Raw genomic sequence first — 22,086 nt, 5'->3', positions numbered from 1 at the left:
CATTTTCTGTGTTCTAGCCTAAGAAAATGTTCAAAATTCACCACCATTAATATGTCAGGGATAATTAACAAACATCGGGACACACCGTGATGGATGCTGACGTTGCATTATGGATTGCAGAGGCATGCAATCACACCGGTGGGGTTTGATTTTTCAGAACTGAACATTCTAATGATGATGTCACCAAATGGTATCGAGTTCAAGAATTCTGAGGAAACATTTGAAAAAAAAAAATATTAAAGCCAAACCTTAAAGGATTAAGGATCACATCTTTAAACTTAAACTAAACTTTCCTGGCCGCCTCCTAACATTGCCGGTTCAGACGTGCCTACAGTAGGCGCGTGTTGTACTGAAGTCCGGAGGAACTGAACGACTACAGTCCAGGAGGTGGGCATCTTTGTGCACCTGGTCTCTTCAGTGACTTCCGAGTCGATTTTGGTACAGAAAAGTACCAAAGAGGATTTCAGATCACTGGCCCGTCTTCCACAAGAGGACCAAATAGGGCTGACCAGAGGCTACTTGTTAACAAAAACAAACACAAATCTGGTCTGCGGGGAAAACGGCAACATCTGTGTACATGAAAAAAATCAGAAGTTATTTTTCCAACTAGATCATAATTTCGGAAAAACTAAAAAGTGCCATTTTTCAACTGGCCCTGACAAGTCCTCTTTGGCACTGCGGCGAAGAAGTGGCCACGCTGACCCCAGGCCTGCTGCTGAGAGGCGACGCAGACGAGAGTTCTGAAGAAGAAGTGGCCACGCTGACCCCAGGCCTGCTGCCGAGAGGCGACGCAGACGAGAGTTCTGAAGAAGAAGTGGCCACGCTGACCCCAGGCCTGCTGCCGAGAGGCGACGCAGACGAGAGTTCTGAAGAAGAAGTGGCCACGCTGACCCCAGGCCTGCTGCCGAGAGGCGACGCAGACGAGAGTTCTGAAGAAGAAGTGGCCACGCTGACCCCAGGCCTGCTGCCGAGAGGCGACGCAGACGAGAGTTCTGAAGAAGAAGTGGCCACGCTGACCCCAGGCCTGCTGCCGAGAGGCGACGCAGACGAGAGTTCTGAAGAAGAAGTGGCCACGCTGACCCCAGGCCTGCTGCTGAGAGGCGACGCAGACGAGAGTTCTGAAGAAGAATACCTGGCAACACAACGACACCCATCAAATATAACTGAGAAGAAAGTCCAAACATCTGTCCAAAACCGCCTTTTGTAGGGTTCTACAACATCACATGTTGCCATTATAACAGCGTAGAAAACGACATTTCATCTTGACCAAGAAATAAACTGATGAGTGGAAAAGGAATTGAATAAAAAAAAAAAAGAGGGGAAAAAAGGAAGAACCATCACAGCCGGTCAGAATTGTGGATGCCACACACTCAGTAAAACTGGGATCACTTGCTCAGTCTTGGCAGGTGAGATGTCCCGATCTTTTGACTGTGTACGAGTCGTTTTCAAAGGTTCTTACTGGCATGATGATATGTCTATTCCTGCTTTCTCCTAGCTTCATGCAGGGCAGCAGGCTTGGTGGTTGACTGCTACCCTAGACACACACACTGCTAGAATGACCAAGAAAAAGCGACACCGCGTGTCCTAGAACCAGATGACACATTCTAGAACAAGGGCAAAGTTCTAGAGGGAAGTTCTAGGAGGAACGCAGAAAGACAACATACAGATGCTAGAATGAGAATGCACACGTTTTAGGATGAGATGGTCCCGGGTCCTTTCAGGCACATGGGATGAGAATCTGTTTTCACTTGAGGCTTCTCTGCCTCCCCGACTGAATTAAGCCGAACGCTTGCTGGGAGGGATGCGGAATGGCCACCATAAACGCGGTATGTCCCATTATATGGATTACCGGTGGCCAAGACAAGTGCACCACAAACGGACACAATTGCATAGTCAGTGCTTCTTGTGTCACATGTAGTCTTTTCTGCTGTTGTGGGTAAACCCCCCCCCCCCCCCCCCCCCAGCCAGTCACCAAACACCAGTAACCCGAAAACACATGGGAATCACTGAAATGAGTGAACGCAATATACGGGCAACATATAGAAGATGAGATTTGTCAATCAGCGTCATATGTTATAAAATCATAAAGCCAATAACACGACTACTGTTATACTAGATTTGCTGTTGCTCTACTGATCATAACAATAACTGATCTTGCATGTTCAGATTAGCTTCTTTAGACTAGAAATGGGTAGCGACAGATGATTCTTACTAGCATCCTATGGACAAAAAGGAGTACAATTTGGTAATATTATACATAAGACTGGGTGATAAAAAGAACAGGCAAGGTATAAAATAAAACATAACCATGAGTAACCACAAAGAAAAAAAAAATGTCGATATTAACATAGAAAGTATACAAAGTTATAAAATGATGTAAAAAGAAACAAAAGACAGAAACCAGGAACACTGGTGGTCACAAGAAACTATATGGGCTTTTTATAGAAGGCAGGTTTCCATTGATGCACATTTGTCCAACTGAAGGCAGCAGATACGTTTGGTTTAAAACAGGGACAAGATCAACGTAACAAAATAGAGGGGGAATATTCGGGTAAGAAAATAGGAAAAACAAAAATATTCATTATGAATAGTAGTTGTGTAAAAATCTTGAAAAATCCCATCTCGCACATTAAACTGCGTGTGATTTACGCACTGCATGCGGTTCAGTACCAACTGATTGCGGCTGGCCAAGGAGGGACCAGAGGGAAGAACAGGCATCGCTATGACTGTCGAGCGGCCAACTGACATTGCATCACGACAGCCGCCAATCCCCCCCCCCCCCCCATCCCTCCATGGCTAGGTTAGTGTTTATTGAATAAATGTAACTCAACGGAACCCTGCCTGTTGGATGATGAGGTATGTAGAGACAAGAGGATGAGTGAGTGATATCTGGATGAAATACTAGTACAGAGTTAGAAGTGCTTCAACACCTTAATACAGTGGTTCTAAAAACGTGTTCATCCCGGGACCCAGTCTGTCCCCAGGAGAGAGGCTCATTCAAATATACTCTAGTCATGTTTCTTTTTTTCCAGGAAAGAAAGTGGCAGTGACTACGAATCCCCAGAGTGGCCAATATTGGTGGCTGACTGCTCATGAACCCACACAGGGAAATACAAGCCAAAACACACAAACGCTGTTATAAGTGAAACATCGCTCTAAGAAACTGCCTTATTACGTGAGTTTTGTCCATCAGCCTGGAGCAAAGGGGACGTCGTCAGTGGGCACTGGTCCAACACATCATCCACGATGACCAACAACATCTGGCGGGGCATCGTGACATTTTAGTTTGTCGTTTTTCTTCACTGTGCCATTGACCAGCAGTGACGACACAGTGTCTGTTAAAGATGCACTGAGGCCGTTATGAGGTATGGAGCCGATGTCAGGTTGGTGTACCACCAGAGAACGTACTCGACCACATCGGTTCAGTTCACCAATACATGGAATATGATGGAATAATCCCTTGTGTTTGGTAAAGAAAAACATCAGACTGAAATCCAGAATGTCAAGGTGCCCCTTTAAGGTACAACAGATAGGAGAATTAGGCTACTTCAGTGACTAATGTTAACTCTGTTTCAAAAGACAAAAAAAAACTAAAAACGAAGGCGGTGATAAACAACTTCAAGAATATACACCGATACAGAAAGACACTAATTCGAACTTCCTTTCTTTCACAGCGATAAAAAAAAATCTCAAACATCCCCCCGCCCCCCTCTTCTCGGTCTGCAGGAGGAGACTAGCAGTCGATCCCAAATGTTCTTCATGTTCATTCTGCCAATGTCTGTGCTCCTCGATGTACAACGTAGAGGCCGAGATACAGTCCTCTTGTCATTGGACACATGTTCAATAAAATGCTCTCGTCAATGGACATGGGCTCCTTGTGTACTTCGTGTGAAAAGCTAGCATAGTCCATTTACAACACGAGAACGTAGTGGCGGTGGCTAGATCCAATCTCCGGAGAGGTTTTCACAACACCAAAATGTCTCTGAATACAGAATGTTCTAAACAAAGACCAACTGGTGAACGGATGAGGATGTTTCAGTAAAGACACCAAAGAAACGTTGACTAAGTCGTATTTTATTGTCTTAGTCATTTTTTTCTTTTGTTGATCCCATCCCTTCATCAACCCCTGTAGACTCGGACCTGTCCTCTCCTCTCCTCAACCCACAGTGGTCTCAAAATGTCTTAGGGGGTCTCAGGAGAGGGTGTCTTAGGTGGTCTCAGGAGGCCTTGGACCAGATGCAGATGATGGAGGTCGTCATCAAACTTGTTCTTTTCAGATCATGGTGGCCTCGACCAAGTTGTATGTCTTTGTCTGTCTTAGGGAGTGTCAGGAACAGGTCTCAGCCAAGTTGTACTTTTTTCAGTCTTAAAGGGGGGGGGGGGCTGTCAGGAGTGGGTTTTAAGGACACCTTGACCAAGTTGTAGTCCGTTTCCAGCGGGTCTCAGGAGGTGATGGTCTTAGGAGGTCTTGACCAGGTCATAGACGTAGATGTGGAAGTCGTCGTCGAACTTGATGAAGTAGACGGAGGGCTTGGCCTCCACCTGGTGGATGACCATCCCTGTCCTCTTCCCTCCGTCCTCTTTGGCGTACTCCACCTGCTTCCCCACCAGGCTGTCCACCACCTCGCCCGGCTCCCGCTCCGTGGGGACGCTGTCGTCTGGATGAGAGGGAGAGAGAGGGGGAGGGGGGGGGAGAGAAAGAGAGAGAGGGGACGGAGAGGGTGGGCAGAGACAGAGAGAGTATAAAAGGAAGGTAAAACCACATAACAACATATTACATATCAGTTAGTAGGACCTCAGGGTGCAATGGGGTTGGCATCGAGAGAAAAAAAGAAAAGGAAATCTATTCTTTAATAGTCTCTGCTACAGACTAGAGGAGAATTGGGGCTGAATTTAGGACAGATTTGACCCTCCTGACAATCACGGGGGCGTTGCCAATTTCAAGCTGGTCGGAATAATTAAGATAAGATAAGATATTCCTTTATTGATCTCCTTGGGGAAATTCAATGATCTGCTCGATTATCCTGTAGTCCAGGGGTTCCCAAAGTTTTCAGGCCGCGACCCCCGAAATAACGGTGTCAGAGAGCCGCGACCCCCACTATTATAGGAGAAAAATATATATATATATATATATATATATATATATATATATATATATATATATATATATATATTTATAATCTATTTTTATTAAAAAAAAAATATGGAAATGTATGGTTGAAACATGCAAACGTTCAAACGCACACACACTAATAAACATTGGAGGCTTTTAACCAGGGCCGGACTGGGGAAGTCATTCAAGCCAGGAAATATAGTGCGAAATATAGCCCCAGTCAGCCCACTTTTTAAGCGGGGTCCCCCACCAGGATTTTTTTTGTTACAAGGACTTCATTTCCTGCATTCTGGTGCAGGATTTTTTTTATTTGTACCCTTTAAATGCCAGTGTTTGTGATGGCATCGCAAATTATTGTTAAAAAACAGGCTAGCATATGTATTAGGGCTGACCCCTATTAATCGATTAGTCGACTAATCGGTCAAAAGGGGCCGTAGTCGACTGGCCAACCTCTTAGTCGAATATAATAAAAAAAAAGAAATAATAATTAATATATTTTTTTATTTTTTATTTTTATCATTTTTTTTCAAAAGAAAAGAGGCATAGAAGGCGTGGCTAACGCTAATGACACGCATACCAGAGGCTAACTGCCTACGAAAACAGGCACAGAGGCACTGAAAGAGGATTTCACCCATCTAATGAACACACTATACTAGACAAATATCAAGATGTATCCATCAGTGGACCAATTGCATGCTTTTGAAGAGGACAAGAAGCCTTCAGTCGACTCCTTCAGACATTAAGCACCCCCCACAGCCCAAATGGAATGAAAAAAAATAAAAAATAAAAAATATAATTTTCTTTTGTCGACCAATAGTCGACTAACGGCAAATTTTGGCCAATCCTAGTCGACCATCCAAATCCTTAGTCGGGGACAGCCCTAATATGTATGATTAGCAACAACACTGATTTTGATGGATTTTCTGTTTTTTTGTAATGTCAGATTGAAAATAATACAATCTTTTTTCTTTTATCCACTTTTTCTCCCCATTTTTCTATTTTTCTCCCATCCCAATTTCGTATTGTCCAATTCTTCCCTCCCCTGTCTTGAACGTTGCTAGACTATGCCTCGTAGTGAGGACAGAAGCCTTGCATCACGTGTCCCCTCCGGTACACGAGGAGGCAGCCTGTTGCATCTTTTCACCGCAGCAGCTCGAACTCTCAATGGCGAGGAGTAACGCGTGGGAGGCTCACGCTGCCCCCGTCACTTCCTGCTTCCGTCGCACCGGCGTCACCAAACCGACCTGTAGGAGTCGCTGTCCACAATGTCAAATCCCCACCCACCGGCTTTCCCACCCTCTAACACTTGCCAATTGTGTTAGTATGAACGACCAGCCTCGAACCCAGCGTCTCCTGCGTTAGAGGCGAGCGCCTTGCCCACTGTGCCAATCAGCCGCCCAATACAATATTTTATTCAACTTCAGCCCTGATCATAACACCACATAATAATTTTATAATTCTAACCCTTTAAATGCCAGTGTGTGTGATGGCATATATTTGCAATATATCAAATGCAAAGTAGATTTTTCTGGGGGGGGGATTATTACAGGCAACAACACTGATTTTGATGGATTTTTTGTTTTTTGTAAGGGTCCCGCCTCCACCAATCACATGCAGCTCCCTTTGTGTGTGTGTGTGTGAGCAAGAGAGAGAGAGAGAGATAGTTCTCCAACTTGTGTGAGTTGTTCCCCACCTAGGTTATCTAACTATTGCGCCGCTGCAACTAGAAACACTGGCCTGGCCTGCTTCTAAGTTCAGTGGCCTGACTGCATAAAACAAATTAAATTTTTTTCTTTTTTTGGAAATCTTAAAAAAAGAAAAAAATGTATCATCTGGCGACCCCCCGGCGGAGGCTCCCCACTTTGGGAACCACTGCTGTAGTCCAATAGAGGTGCAGAAATTCGGAAATCTCAAGATTCAATTTGGCTTCTTAGGGTCATGATTAAATAAAAAAACTATTCTGGATTCTTTATTCTTGATTGCTGTTTTGAGTTACTTTTCCCATTTGACTGGAGAAGCCACTTTAACACATACACCGCCGGAAACGCTGTACAGCGTTATTGCCCGCCATGCGTTGACCGCTAGGCTTGGGCGGTATGACGGTATTACGGTATACCAGGGTATTTAGAAATCCCGACGGTATTGAAAATCAATACCATCAAAACCGTCAAAATCACAGATGCGCTTCAGTTTCTATTACAGTGAAACTGAGTTTTGAGTGTAGTGCACACACGCGCCAGCAGAGGGCGAGACCAGTCCTGGGTCACAACGGTGTTCACGTTTTACGGTAATGTTGCGACAGTGCAGTGATTTTTTCGCCATGGCATTCATAATTCATATACAGCCGCAATGCTGCAGCTGGACCCTAAAGGTGAAGGCAACGACGGCTCAATACCGCTGCCTGGTGGATGGTCGGGCGAGTTACACTCGCTTACAGGATATGGGGGCTGTGCGTCGATTAAATTCACCCGGCCGTCAGATATAGTTGCATGCCTCCCGACAGACACAATGTACATAATGGATCGCTTTCTAAACTTAATAATCTATATGATTTCGGCGTTTATTGCGACATACAAACCGGAAATGGACCTAGGCGATCAGCGTCGTATACCTGGGATCATTCACCGCCAGTCTCTTTGGCGCACGGTAAGAGGACACTAACGTTATTTTCAACCCAATTGTGAGTTTCCTTGTTTGCAAACCATCTGATCAATATATCCACCCATACTACATAATAATAATAATAATAATAATAATAATAATGACTTGGATTTATATAGCGCTCTTCACTGACCCAGAGCGCTTCACAGAGTCCATTATTCGTTCATACACAGTCATACCGGTGGTGGTAAGCTACAATTGCAGCCAGAGCTGCCCTGAGGCAGACTCACGGAAGCGTGGCGAATAATCAACGCCTACGGCCCCTCCGACCACCACCAACATTCATTCACATGCATACACATTCATACGAGGCAAGTCACATTTACTGATGATCAAGGAATTATAAACGACCCCCCCCCTTTCCTCCACGCATGATGAAGCATAACGTATACAGTAAAAAAAAATTATATAGTGTGTATAGGGGGGAAACGGCAATTGATAATCTATATATGCGTTTAGGCCTATAACTCACGTTCTAGGAATTACTGCAGAAAACGATAAAAACACTTATATTCTAGAAGGTATTTTTGTATGAATGTGTGAATGAAAAAGTATAACGTTCCCACATCCTGAACGATAGATAATCGATGTTGAATGGGCCATAGTAATGTCAATATAGCAATACAATTTAAAAAGTTATAGCCCTGCAAAGAAGGTGAGCCACTCCATAGACTTATAGCGCTGGCAGAGAGGGGCATTAGATGGGTACAATGCCCGGCGGGCAATGTGTTAAGAGACTAAATCAAATGCAAATGTTTTAAACCACTCAATTTGAAACATAGTGAGCTGGATACAATCCTACCTGGAGGGGAGGGAACAGATGGTGGAAGTAAACGGTACCCTATCCCCCCCCCCTCACAGTGAGCTGTGGTGTTCCACAAGGAAGCATACTAGGACCGCTACTATTCCTAATTTATGCAAATGACATGTCGTCAGCTTGTGACTGCAACTTGTTCCTGTTTGCGGACGACTCAGCCCTGCTGGTCTCTGACAAGAACAAGTTACAGGTTGAAAAAGCCCTCAGCTCGGAACTAGGCAAAATATGCATATGGCTCGCCGACAACAAACTATCATTACACATGGGCAAAACAGAGTCCATTCTCTTCGGTTCAAATAACAAACTCAGCAAGACCGACGGCTTCTCGGTTACAGTGGGTGACAATATTATCACAAGGAAAGATGAAATTACCTACCTGGGTTCCATCCTAGAGGCTAATCTTTCCTGTGACAAAATGGCATCCAATGTAATAAAAAAAGTCAACCAACGAACGCGATTCTTGTACCGGATCTCCTCTCTGGTAAACAAGAATACCCTGAAGACTCTAGCAGGAGCACTCATTCAAGGGTACTACGACTATGCTTGCACCTCATGGTACCAAAGCACATCAAAGGCACTAAAAAACAAATTACAAACATCTCAAAACAAGGTAGTCAGACTACTACTTGACCTGACTCCTAGAACCCACCTCACCCCTGCCCACTTTGACAACCTAGGATGGCTTAGAGTAGACGACAGAGTACAGCAACTTGCAATGGGCCTGGTCTACAAGATACACTACGCGACCAAGGTACCCATGTACATGTCAAAATACTTCCCAAAGGTCAGTGAATACCACGATCACAACACCAGAGGGAGCTCCACAAATCATGTAAAACCCAGATTCGGCTCAAACAAGGGACTAAACACGTTTCGCAATTATGCCACATCAATGTGGAACGCCCTACCTAAAGCTGTAAAGGAATGTGAATCACTACCCACTTTCAAAAACACTCTCAAAAAACACCTACGTGAGACTGCAATTCGAAACTGGCCCCTACAAATGTCCTAACCTAGTTGTACAGTAAATGACCAAGTAAGGCTTTGTCAGTATTCCAATGTACAGTGTAAAATGTGTGTGTGTCCCCTACCCAACCCCCCCCCCCCCCCCCCCCCCCCCCCCACCTCCAATGTACAGCCCTCACCCAACCCACCCAACCCCACCCCACCCATCCAACCTCCTCCAATGTACAGTTTCTACACCAAATGTATATACACTCCTTTTCTGGACACTTTTGTATCACAAACAGTACTGTATTTGCAAATCTGATATGTCATAAATGTATAGATGTAGCAGTACTGTCTATCTGTATGTCATGTATGTCATATATGTTATGATGAATTGAAAATGGGGGACCCTGATGTAAACAAGACGAAAGTCTTTCTCTGGTCTGCATCCCCTTAACAATTGTATGTATTGAGCTGTACTGTACTGTACCCATTCTGCAATCTGTTAATAAACTTTTCAATCAATCAATCAATCAATCAATCAATTCAATCAATTCAAAACTCCCAAGCATCTGTATCCTGGAGAAACTTAGAAGAAAATATAGTAGCACCACATAGACTGCAGGACATAGTATACACCATATTATCAATTAAGCAATGCGAATTGAAATTTGGCCCTCTTATTACACATGTGATTCGGATATGGCGTGAAACACAAAAAAATATTCTAACCAACATAAATGGCATAGCCATACTCCCCTATTCAATAACAATGCACTCCTTATTGGAAAACGACCTATCAGATACCCCAAATGGGAAAAGCAGGGCATACATTGGGAGATGTTTTCAACAAACAGGGTTTTTGTAGCTATCAAGATATACGTAACAGATTTAACCTCACCAGTTCCACATATTATTTCTACGCACAGTTATTGGAATGTTTGAAGGCTCATGGAGTCCCATTAAAGATACCAATTGAGCACCACAGATATCACAAATTCTTCTATGAAAGAGAGACATTGAGAGGCTTCGTATCTGATTTTTATCATCACTTACTAACTTCTTCGTATGGAATCCTTCCCCTAGACTCAGTCTGGAGGAGGGATATACCAGACTTGGAAATAGATTTTGATTGGCAAGAAGTCTGGGCAAACGTTCGAATTGCGTCACGCAACCCGGATCATCAACAAATTAATCTTAATTATATTCATAGGACATACCTGACTCCTATAAGATTGAACAGAATGGGACTTAGACAAGATTCTCTATGCTCCTTATGTACAAATGGTGATGAGGGTACATTTATGCATATGTATTGGGATTGCCCACCTGTTAAGATATTCTGGGAAGAAGTGACCCTGCAATTATCAGAATTCTTATTTCTGAACATACCTGTACACCCCTCTGTATTGCTGTTGAATGATGTTTTTCAGTTTGCAGCCCCTATACAGCTAAAGAGACTAGTTTTATCCGGTCTCACAGCTGCTAAAAAGCTGATAGCATCACGATGGATTCAACCGGATAAAATGTGCCGGAAGGTATGGGTTCTTACCTATCTCGATTTATCTAGAGATATCTACAGCAAGAATTTTAGGTGTCAGTGAAACCAACATTGCAATCTGGTTAGAAGTGGTGGAGAGAATAAAGGCTAGCATATGAATAGTAGTTCCTGGTTAGAAACTAATGAAAATGGTTGGATTATCCAAGTGGGGGTCCTGGGGGGGAGAGCGAGCAAGAGCATATGTATGTATTGTATTGGATAGCAAGTATTAGGTAGATATCTCGTAAACTACATTTACCGTACTTTTCGGACTATAAGCCGCGGCTTTTTCCCCCATTTTTCGACCCTGCGGCTTATATAACGGTGCGGCTTATATGTGGACAAAACCCGAAAATCGAAATATTGCTTTTTTTACTGCATTGAAATGTTATTTATCTGTTCCCTTATTTACTTAATACAACTTGTAAGTTAATTCTTGTTATTTGTCAGACAGTATTGTGTCCCAATGGGAGTCATTCTCTGTAGAGGTGGAGTCATTCTCTGTAGAGGTGGGAACTTAAAGCTCAATATAAGAACGGCCATGCACCACCACCCACAGAATCGAGAAAGAGCAATCAATCTGTCAATCCTTTCCGTGTCCGGGCCGGGTGAGGTTTCCCGTGTTGAGTCAAATTAAGCCGCAGGCTCCACTCCTTACATATGGTAATTAAACATTAAAACACATGCGGCTTATAGTCCAGTGCGGCTTATATATGTACACATCATTCAATTTAGCTGCTGCGGCTTATAGTCAGGTGCGGCTTATAGTGCGAAAAGTACGGTATATTGATTCAAATGGAATGTATAGTCCTGTGATTTACTTTGGATATTTACTGTTAGTGCTTGAGTGTCTAATTTTATGTTATGTTTAAAAAATAATAAAAAAAGAAAATACAAAAAAAAAAAAAAAAGGGAAACATAAATGCAATCATTTGAACAAAAACATGTTACTGACAGTCTTCTGCAATAACAACAAGGCAAACAAAAAGAAAATCATATATTTTTCCCCAAAATATATTTGGGGAATTTAATCGATTTTGAGTCGGTAGTGATAGAATTATGATTCTTATGTGAATAAATTTTTTTCAACACCCCTATAGTCTGTATAGTATAGTGTCTGAAGCCTAACAATCTGTCGCAATCAGAAGTATCATCCAGAAGTATCACAACCATAGTAGTAGGAGTTTCCATAGTAGTTCAACAGAAACTCTGCAGGACGGGAGGTGTGCTAAAAACAATGTTGAGCAAAAAAAATCTGCATTGATTATAAAATGGGATTTTAAGAATCAATTCGATTCTAATTAAATGATTCAATATGGATTTTCACTACGGCTCTACTAAATAAGATGCATGTTGTTTTGTGGTGTTGGAAAGGAATAATATTACCGGTACATTCATTCATGTGATATTTTTATTGCCTTGTATAAACTGATGTCATCTTCTACTCATCTTCAGAATAGAACATTAACTAAAATGGAAGGAATCTCTGATCTTTGATTTTCTCGAGAACCACTCTTCTGATCCACTTAACGGTAGGGTTGCCACAGAGATGTGGAATTTCTCATGAATAATAAACTTGTGACAACACCGGTACTACCAGTGACAGTGGACATTTTACAAAATGACACTCAATATCCGCAGAACGCTTACTTTGATCTTTAATGTCTGTTTTTAATACATTTTCAATGATTAGTATCAATTTGTTGGACAGACAGAGTTAGGTTCTAATAATTCTTTTTACCAAGAGACAGTAATATCTTCCGTCACTTTTCCATCTGACGAACGGACCAATGTAGCTGCAGCCTTATTTAGTGCGTCGCGCAAACATACTTTTGCTGGTTTGGACTGGTCCTCTGAGCTCCTCTCCAATCGATCTGCTGTGGGGTTTAATCTGAAATATTTCCGAATCCTCCGCTATCGTTGTGTAACATAGAGCTTCTTTCTCTCCTTCACATGAAATTAAAACTAAGTGAAACCTAAAAATAGCTGTTGTCTACATGTTCAGTTTTATAATGTTGTCTGATTTACATGTTTCATAACACGTTTAGCACCCATGGTCACGCTACTGAAACAGTAAAGGAAAGAGGGATAATAGCAACATTTATGTACTTAGAAATAACAGAGGGGAGCAGGGAATGTGTGGTGTGTAGGGGTGTAACGGTACACAGAAGCCACGGTTCGGTACGTACCTCGGTATTGGGGTCACGGTTCGGTACGAGTTCGGTACAACAGATTTTTTTTTTTTTTTTTTTTATAATTTTTTAGCATTTTTACAGCTTTTTATTGGTCACGCAGGACCGACAGATGAGAAGGCGAACGGGAGGAGAGGTGGGGAGGACATGCGACAAATAACGACGGGAGCTGGGATCGAACCCGGGTCGGCCGCGTAGGTGCGCGAGGCACTATGGTATGCGCCACGAGGGCGCCCCAGAAAAACAATATTTATAATTATTATTATTAATATAATAATTTGTTTAAATACATTTTTTTAATGTAATTTATATATGTGCCTTTCTTCGAGCACTTTCGCTCGCTCTGAAGTTGGACTCTGTGTGCCCGGCCACGCGCGCTGTTCTCGCACTGAACCCGTGAGTGCCTGCATGTGCGACTGTTGTGTTTGTGCTGAGGCGTATTCGTCGTATGGCTGCACGTACCGCACCGTGACGGCCGTACCGTAAATTCGCGGGACGAATACACGTACTGTGGTGTGTATGTGTGTGTATATGCGTGCGTGCGTGCCGGCCTGTCCCAGTATTTTACAAATTAGCGTTTTTCATTTGAATATGGGCACTCATGTGAAAATGAACTAAATGGATTTTATTTCTATGTAACACCGGTATCACAGTCTACCGCGGCAAGCCTACTTGGCGGGTCTAACAGGACCCAAGGAAGTGCAGTATCGACTGTGAAGGTGATTGGATGGTTCTTGAGAAAGCTTGAGAAACAACTCCGGGGGCCAAGCGATCGGGCACTGCACCCATGAACCAAAAGGGATATTCACCGTTGACAGGATATTTCACTTTGCTAGATATGTAGTTCTTGGCACATATATACGACAATATGGACTTTATTAAATATCCAACACTCACTAGAGTCGGGCATGATCCTCAGGTCTCCCTCCTTGTAATCGTCCAGTAGCTGGTACATGTAGAGGACCGGGTCTTTCTCGTAAGTGATGTAGAACCATGTGGTCATGATGGGGGCCCTGGCCAGCACCATGCCCCGCCACTCCTCCTTCGGCCCCTCCTCCGTCTCAAACATGTGCTCCACCGCCTTGCCGATCATCGTCTCCGCCAGCATGGAGTCACTCACACGGGCCGTGGCTGAGACGCAAAGAGAGAGAGAGCGTGTGGGTAAAAATAATACAATTACATGCAATAACTCAGAATGTCTGTCATGTTTAACCACTGTAACCCTTAGCACCAGCAACCCACAACCTCTATAACAGGGGTTCTCAAACTTTTTTATAACACAACCCCATTTTATTTAGGATTTTTTCTGGCGACCCCACACTTAATGTATCTTGTAATTTCAACGTGGAAATAAGGAATATCAAAATAAAAGCACACGTTGTTGAACTTGATCATGCATATTTATTAGAAAATGAAATTACAGCACTGTTATCAATGAAATTAATGAATATTATCAACAAAACAACGGAATTGTTTCTGTATACACATTTATAAAACAAGGCATATTTAGCCAAAATATGTTGCCAGAACATGAAAAGAAAATGCATTCACGTGCGTTTCTACTCTGAAAATCCACCCTCACAGAGGTATGTTCTCAGCGCAGCATTACACAGCATCGGGTACTCGTTCCGGACTGATATCCAGAACTTTGCGAGGGCCTGTCCAGTGAACTTGACTTTCAGTAGCTTGTCAGTCGTCACACGAAAGATCATTGAACGCTTACTACTCAGACAGTGGCCTGCTGCGTCATGTGTAATGAACGGATCTTTGATCCAGTTGTCCAAATTGTCCGCGCTCTCTCTCCGAAATTGTTCAATGAGCCCTTCTAGTGGCTAGATGATGGATGGGCTTAATTTTTTTTTGCAACATTCTGTTCCTACAAAAAGCCATCAAGCTGGAAATACCCCAAAATCTCTGCTGATTATCCTGGAGTGCCACAAACAGAGTCTTAATCCAGCTCATTATCAGCACATTTCTCTGCCAATGGGTTGTTTTTGTCTGCAAGGAAAATCCACGCTTCTTCTCTGAGTTAAAAAAAGGCGATTTAATACTCTGCCTCGAGATAGCCACCTCACTTCAGTGTGGTATAGCAGCTGGTTATGCGCAGAGCCCATTTCATCGTGGCCAACCGGCACCGCTTCTGACAACAAACCTATCCATTGTGAGTCCAGGTTACACACAAAAGACCAGACCCCCCCTCCCGCGATTATAAATGCGCAGGATGTACGGAGATGTGTATTGGAATACTGTGTGTCGGCCTGAAGGGGCGAGACATGGAAAATACACACAGCTGCCAGGTGGAAAACTATCTGATTTATGTTAAATTTTTTATGCGCTGTCACTGTCACCTACCCGCGACCCCACTTTGGGTCGCGACCCGTAGTTTGAGAACCGCTGCTCTATAAACCGTAACCCCTAAAGTCGCATAGCCCTTGAAACCAAATACAGATGTGTCAAGGGTTAAATTATACGTTACCTCGCCCACTCTTTCAGGCAACACCTCTAGGGCAAATTACCCATAAAGCCCTTAACACTTTGGGTGCCAAAAATGTGTTAAGTCGTTTCTGGGCTTAAGTCGTTCAGTGCCAAAAACAACTTAAGTCTTTTCTGGGTCGTTAACTCGTTATTCCTTTTTTCCCCGATATTTTTATTCATTATCCAGCCAGGGAGCCTGTTGATACCATATGGAATGAGTCTGAGGTCCCCAAGGTGCAATACCGGCCGCATCCCGCTAGACGGTGGTATCAAGCACCCTTTGTACCCTTGTATCTTTCTCTGTGGGACTGCCAAACATCTCCGGTTTCATGTTTCCTTGTCGGGCGAGGGCAGCCGTTCTGCCGGTTCCATCGAAGCGCGTCAAATAACCCCGATCCATATGTTGTGGTAGGATTATGCCGTGGGCCAAATGGACATTGGATGTACCAGATGGCGATTAAACAATTGGAATATTATTTTTGGAATACTCCCGATCACAGGTAAGAATGATCTGACGTCAATTTTAGCTTGATCCTGCAATGCTTTTACACCGATCGGGCTGATAAGCGTTTTTAGTGTTCAATGCGAATGCCGTTACTGACAATCAAATACCGGTAATCAGAAACGACCCCCCACCTTTCATGCATTCATGATGGAACATAATACCTATGATATAGATTTTATTTCGTGGTTAATAGCGTATACAGGCAAGAAATGGCAACGTCTATAGTGGAATCGACGTATAGGGCTTTAACTCAGCATTTCATGAATTACCCTAGACCGCTCTAAAACCATACTTATATTCACCACGGTATAACACAAGAACGTATGGATGGAAACATTTATTCTTTCTCACATATTGAACGATAGATAGGTGATGTCAAATGGACCATAGTATTGTATCCATAGCTATAATATAGAATAGTTATAGCTCTACATACAAGGTGACGGATCCCTATCTATCAATTCAATTCAATTCAATAAAAAAAACGTTATTAGTCCCGCAAGGGGCAATTTAAGGCATGATACGGCAAAACAGCTGCATTTCTATACATTCAAGACAAAACAGGACAAAACAGGGACAAGAGACATACACAGGGATTAAAGCAAAAAAATATCTCCTGACGGACTATATATATTTATTTAATAGCATATTGAACATCTTTTCTATTGCCAGTTTGCTTTTACGTAATATCAATGCTGTTTTCAATTCATTAAATGAAACTGATTGCAAGGGTTGACTGACTGTCATACAAATAAACAAATTATGTATAGTCTATAGCTCAAATTCAGTATTGTGTATAGTTCAAATTCAGTATTGTGTATAGTTCAAATTATGTATAGTTCAAATTATGTATCGTCTATAGTTGAAATTCAGTATTATTGTATAGTTCAAATTATGTATTGTCTATAGTTCAAATGATGTATTGTGTATAGTTCAAATTATGTATTGTGTATAGGGCAAATACAGTAAAACAATAGCATTTTAAAACTGTCCTGTAACATTTATGACAATAGGAGCATGGGGGAGAAATGGGGGACCCTGATGTAAACAAGACGAAAGTCTTTCTCTGGTCTGCATCCCCTTAACAATTGTGTGTATTGAGCTGTACTGTATTGTACCCATTCTGCAATCAGTTAATACAATTTTCAATCAATCAATCAAGCAAGCACTTGTGTTTTCCGACATGCGTTTCTACTACTGGATCTACTGCCTGTTCATGGTCTATGTATGCGGAAGGTCGGTCAGACCAAGTTTAAAAGAATAAAAGTGATTAAATATATTACTTTTGTCCTGTAACATTTATATGTTTAAAGAGAATGTAGCGTATATCAGCCTATGATTTATGGTAAAGTCTATTCCCGCGGGATGAGTCATCTCGGTCAAAACATCTCCTGACTGAACTTTTTTTTCAGGCAAAGTCATTCTTATTTTAACCTCCACTGTATATTTTTATTTAATAGCGTTAGCTAAAAGGAAAAGACAAGGGAGCTCCAGTAGCTCACCACGTACCGCGAGTGCTATTTCAGCGCCGTGGACAACCGTGCTCGTCACGGATCTGGGGCTGAGCGCGTTCGAATCCCGGACGGCAGCCGTGCCTGTCTTCCCCCCCATCTGAACCCTTTCAGCCTGCTTCTGTCGGTCGAACTTGACCAAGTATGAATGCGATGAAAAAGCGATAAACGCTAAAAGAACCAGCTGACTGGTCAAAGTTTTGAAAAGGAAAAGACAACCCGTATCAGGGTCTGACAGCACTACAATTACATTTTCATATCATAACAACAGGCTGAGACTCACCGGTAGAGCCGTCGTGCCGCCGCTAACGCTTCAATAAGCTTTGTGGTCTGGGTGTGTCCATAAATCCATTTAGTTACATCTCATCCAACACTGTCTGAATGTATCTTGCGATTATTATACATTTCCGACTACGAACTATTAGCGCAATCCGGTCTCTCGAGTCGCTGCGTCCTGCCGATTGCTCGCCAATGACTATGCTTGGAGCGGCGGCGGTAGGGAAAAAATGCCCTTTTTCATGATATTTGACGCCTCTGATTGGCTCAATTTAGTTTCAATCTTTATGCATCTACAAATCATATTATACCAGGTTAAATTCCGTCACGACTCCGAATCAAATGACGGAACTCCAAATCAAATTGACGGATATCCGTCTTAAGATGCCTGCATACATGACACTTCAAAGCATAAAACACATGACACTGCCAGAACGGGATCCCTACACTGTTGATCTGTCAGTCCAATAAATAAATAAATTGATTCGGTCGGTATAAAAAGTGCACTTTCGTCGTAAATATTAAAATCAAGGGGTCAAAGGGTGCACATTTGTAAACTGACCTTTCCTTGTACTGTGGCCATTCACCAGTCGAATGGCCTCTGGTACAAACCCACATTTTCTTCTGTTTGTTTTGCAGGCAGGCTGTCTAAAGCGCTTTCCTGAGGGCAGCAGGTCAAAACACACATGAAGGACATGTGTGGGGTCATCAATTATTTTATGTGCTTTCTTGAGCACTTGGGCATTGTAAAACTGCATTAGGGATCTTTGTGTTCTGCCGATAATTTTTTAGCTAAGGTTGACAACACCTTGCAGTTTGTTCTTGTTCTCTTTGTTCTCACAGAGGGATGTGAACCAGCATACATTAAAATACTCTCAATAAAGGAAGAATAAAACATTGTCAGAATTCTCTGGTCGACTCCAAAGGAGTTTAGTTTGCGAAGACAGTACAGACGATGATGAGCCTTTTTTATTATAACATCTGTGTTGTCACTAAATTTAAGTTTGTCATCAAACACAGTTCCTAAGTATTTGTAGTTCTGGACAATTTCCACCTCAGCTCTGTGGATGGTTGTTGGGGTGACTTCTATGTGTTTTGGTGAGATAATAATTTCTTTGGTTTTGGATACATTTAGATCCAGAAAACAGCCATCACACCAGTCTACAAAGTCTTGTATTATGGGTCGGTGTGATTTATCTGACTGACTGAGAAGAGATAGGATAATAAAATTTTATTTTAGTGGTGGCGTCGCTACAGACGGCTTCGTCTAATGGCTGGCACTGAAAGTGTTAAGAGATAATTCTGGTTATTTTCAACTGAGACACAGGGCTTAATTTGTTCCGGATCCTGCCGGAACAAGATCTGGGACCTCCCAGATTGGGACCGGCACCTACTTGATCGGTTCCGGCACCTCCTCTGTCACTGTCATAATCTGGTTGTACCATGGGAAGTGATTGTTAGGTTCAATTGTTGTTTTTGGTGTTTTATAATCCCGTAAGGGATGGGTCGTCGGACATGACACGAAAATAACATTTAATTCATTCATAGCACCTAGGTGTAGTCACTGTGGTTCAGTAGCAGCACCTAGGTGTTGTCTAGTCACTGTGGTTCAGTAGCAGCACCTAGGTGTTGTCTGTGCACTAGTCACTGTGGTTCAGTAGCAGCACCTAGGTGTTGTCTAGTCACTGTGGTTCAGTAGCAGCACCTAGGTGTTGTCTAGTCACTGTGGTTCAGTAGCAGCACCTAGGTGTTGTCTAGTCACTGTGGTTCAGTAGCAGCACCTAGGTGTTGTCTGTGCACTAGTCACTGTGGTTCAGTAGCAGCACCTAGGTGTTGTCTAGTCACTGTGGTTCAGTAGCAGCACCTAGGTGTTGTCTAGTCACTGTGGTTCAGTAGCAGCACCTAGGTGTTGTCTAGTCACTGTGGTTCAGTAGCAGCACCTAGGTGTTGTCTACTAGTCACACATTGTGTTTCTTTTTTTTCTACCCCGGGCCCCGACCAGCACCCGCTCTGTGTTCTGGCACCTCCTGATTTACAAATAGCAGCACCTAGGTGTTGTCTAGTCGCTGAGGTTCAATAGCAGCACCTAGGTGTTGTCTAGCTATACGCTAACCTTTTTCAAAATGAAAATAATAGGAGCACACAAAGAAATTTAGGAGCACACAAAGAAATTTAGGAGCGCAGTGAAAATATTTCAAGTAACAGTTTATTTAAAAACTATTTATTACATGCATATTATACAGTGCGTGTGTGCGTGCATATTAAGGGACAAACATATGTGCAATAGCACCACCAAAATCACACATTGGCCCATGCCTACTAGACAAAGGATATAGGTTGTCCAGCTGCTTTTGTATGTTGTAGTGTTGTCACAATACCAACATTTTGACTTCGATACAGATAGGAAAGGTAATGGAATATATTATTAGATGACAGACATGGAAAGTTCTTTATACAATTCTTTAATTCATTATAATTTAAAGGTCCCCTGTCTTATAAATCGCCTTTTCCAGTGTTTAGCATAGTTTTCTAGCAATGTGGGGTTGTATCAATGGGGTCTGTGTCTCTAATTCTCATTTTGGCGCATCAGTCCAGTTCACATTCATTCATTCAATCTTTATTTATACTCGATAATACACTGAGTAATTAAACTCATTTACAGTGCCGTCGAGATGTTACATACACAAGTGTCACAGTGTGTTCATAAATATAAAGACATCAGACAATCAGAATAATTGAGAGCACATTTTAAAATACATAAAAAAAAATAAATAAAAAATCTTTTAAAAAGAATAAAATAGCTCAAAATTAAAACAGAGGTAATAATTTAAAAACAATTACATATTGTGGGGACCTGATTGGTCATTAAGGTTCTAAACCGACCCATAGACACTAGAGTGTCTAGTTTCAGTGTTTCCTGCAGGGTATTCCATGATGTAGGGGCAAAAAAGCCAAAAGCAGATCTACCAAGTTCAGTACAAACTCTAGGCACTCTAAGTGTAAGCCAAAAACTGGATCGTGTACGACAGGGTCCAGTGGTCCATTCCAATAAAGAACTAATATAATTTGGACAATCTCTAATTATGGCTTTATAGATAAAAAGATTGCAATGGAACTTACGTCTCTCTGCCAGAGGCCCACCCGACCTTATTATATAGGATACAATGGTGAGTACCATAACTATCACCGGTGATAAATCTAATGGCTGAATGATAAACAGAGTCTAAGGGCTTAAGAGTGGAAGCCGCTGCATGTCTATAAATCACATCTCCGTAATCCAAAACAGATAGGAACACTGCTTCAACAACTCTCTTTCTACTAATCATAGGGAAGTTGGCTCTATTTCTATACAAAAAGCCAATCTTTTTCCGTAATTTACTGGCGAGAACGCCCACATGATATTTAAATGTAAGTCCTTCATCAATCCAAATACCAAGGTATTTGTATTCTGAAACTCTCTCGATATCAGAACTGTTCAGAGTCGATATATGCAAGTCACTATAAACAATATTTTTGGCTTTGGAAAACAACATGAATTTAGTTTTACTGGCATTAAGCACCAATTTTAGACTAATAAGTGCATCTTGCAGGGCGTCAAAGGAGAGTTGTAAATATTTAGTGGCCAGTTGCACAGAATCAGCAGTACAATAGAGAACTGTGTCATCCACATAAAGGTGGCTTTGACAGCTGCTCAGAGATGAGACAATATTATTAATATAAATGGTAAATAAGACCGGGCAGAGGATTGATCCCTGTGGAACACCTTTTGTGATGGGTAGAAGCTCTGATTGGGCATTTCCCATTTTCACACACATGTCACGAGATCCTCCCCCACTGAACTAAGCCATTTTGATTTGACTGTTTTGCTGATGTGAATAAGGCACTGATCTGCATATCTCAGCCCCTGGTTGTAGTCACCGCCCACAATAAACAATTCGCTCAACAACAGAGCGAGTGGAAATACCGACACTTCCTCAAACGGGTTGACGTGACGTGAGTGCCGACAGAGAGAGAGCAGAGAACGAGTGAGCGAGAGATAGGGAGAGAG

At 42.4% G+C, this 22,086-nt stretch overlaps 1 protein-coding gene across 3 annotated transcripts in view; it reads right to left on the bottom strand.

The window, feature by feature from the left end:
- Window positions 1-2,851: 2,851 nt before the first annotated feature.
- LOC311235985 (spindlin-1-like) overlaps window positions 2,852-22,086 on the bottom strand; it is a 43,454-nt gene continuing 24,219 nt past the window's right edge. For all 3 annotated transcript variants that reach the window (XM_084323539.1, XM_084323541.1, XM_084323540.1), the window contains 2 exons: window positions 14,169-14,402; window positions 2,852-4,658 (listed from right to left, as the gene is read on the bottom strand). In XM_084323539.1, coding sequence (XP_084179665.1) covers window positions 4,459-4,658; window positions 14,169-14,402 — 434 coding nt within the window. In that variant the 3' untranslated portion in view covers window positions 2,852-4,458. The remainder of the gene's footprint in view (window positions 4,659-14,168; window positions 14,403-22,086) is intronic.

Source organism: Notolepis coatsorum (assembly GCF_963971535.1).
Source record: "Notolepis coatsorum genome assembly, chromosome: 1".
Classification (NCBI taxonomy): domain Eukaryota; kingdom Metazoa; phylum Chordata; class Actinopteri; order Aulopiformes; family Paralepididae; genus Notolepis; species Notolepis coatsorum.
Note: the sequence above shows the minus strand (reverse complement) of the source record. Positions and strands in the feature narration are given on the sequence as shown.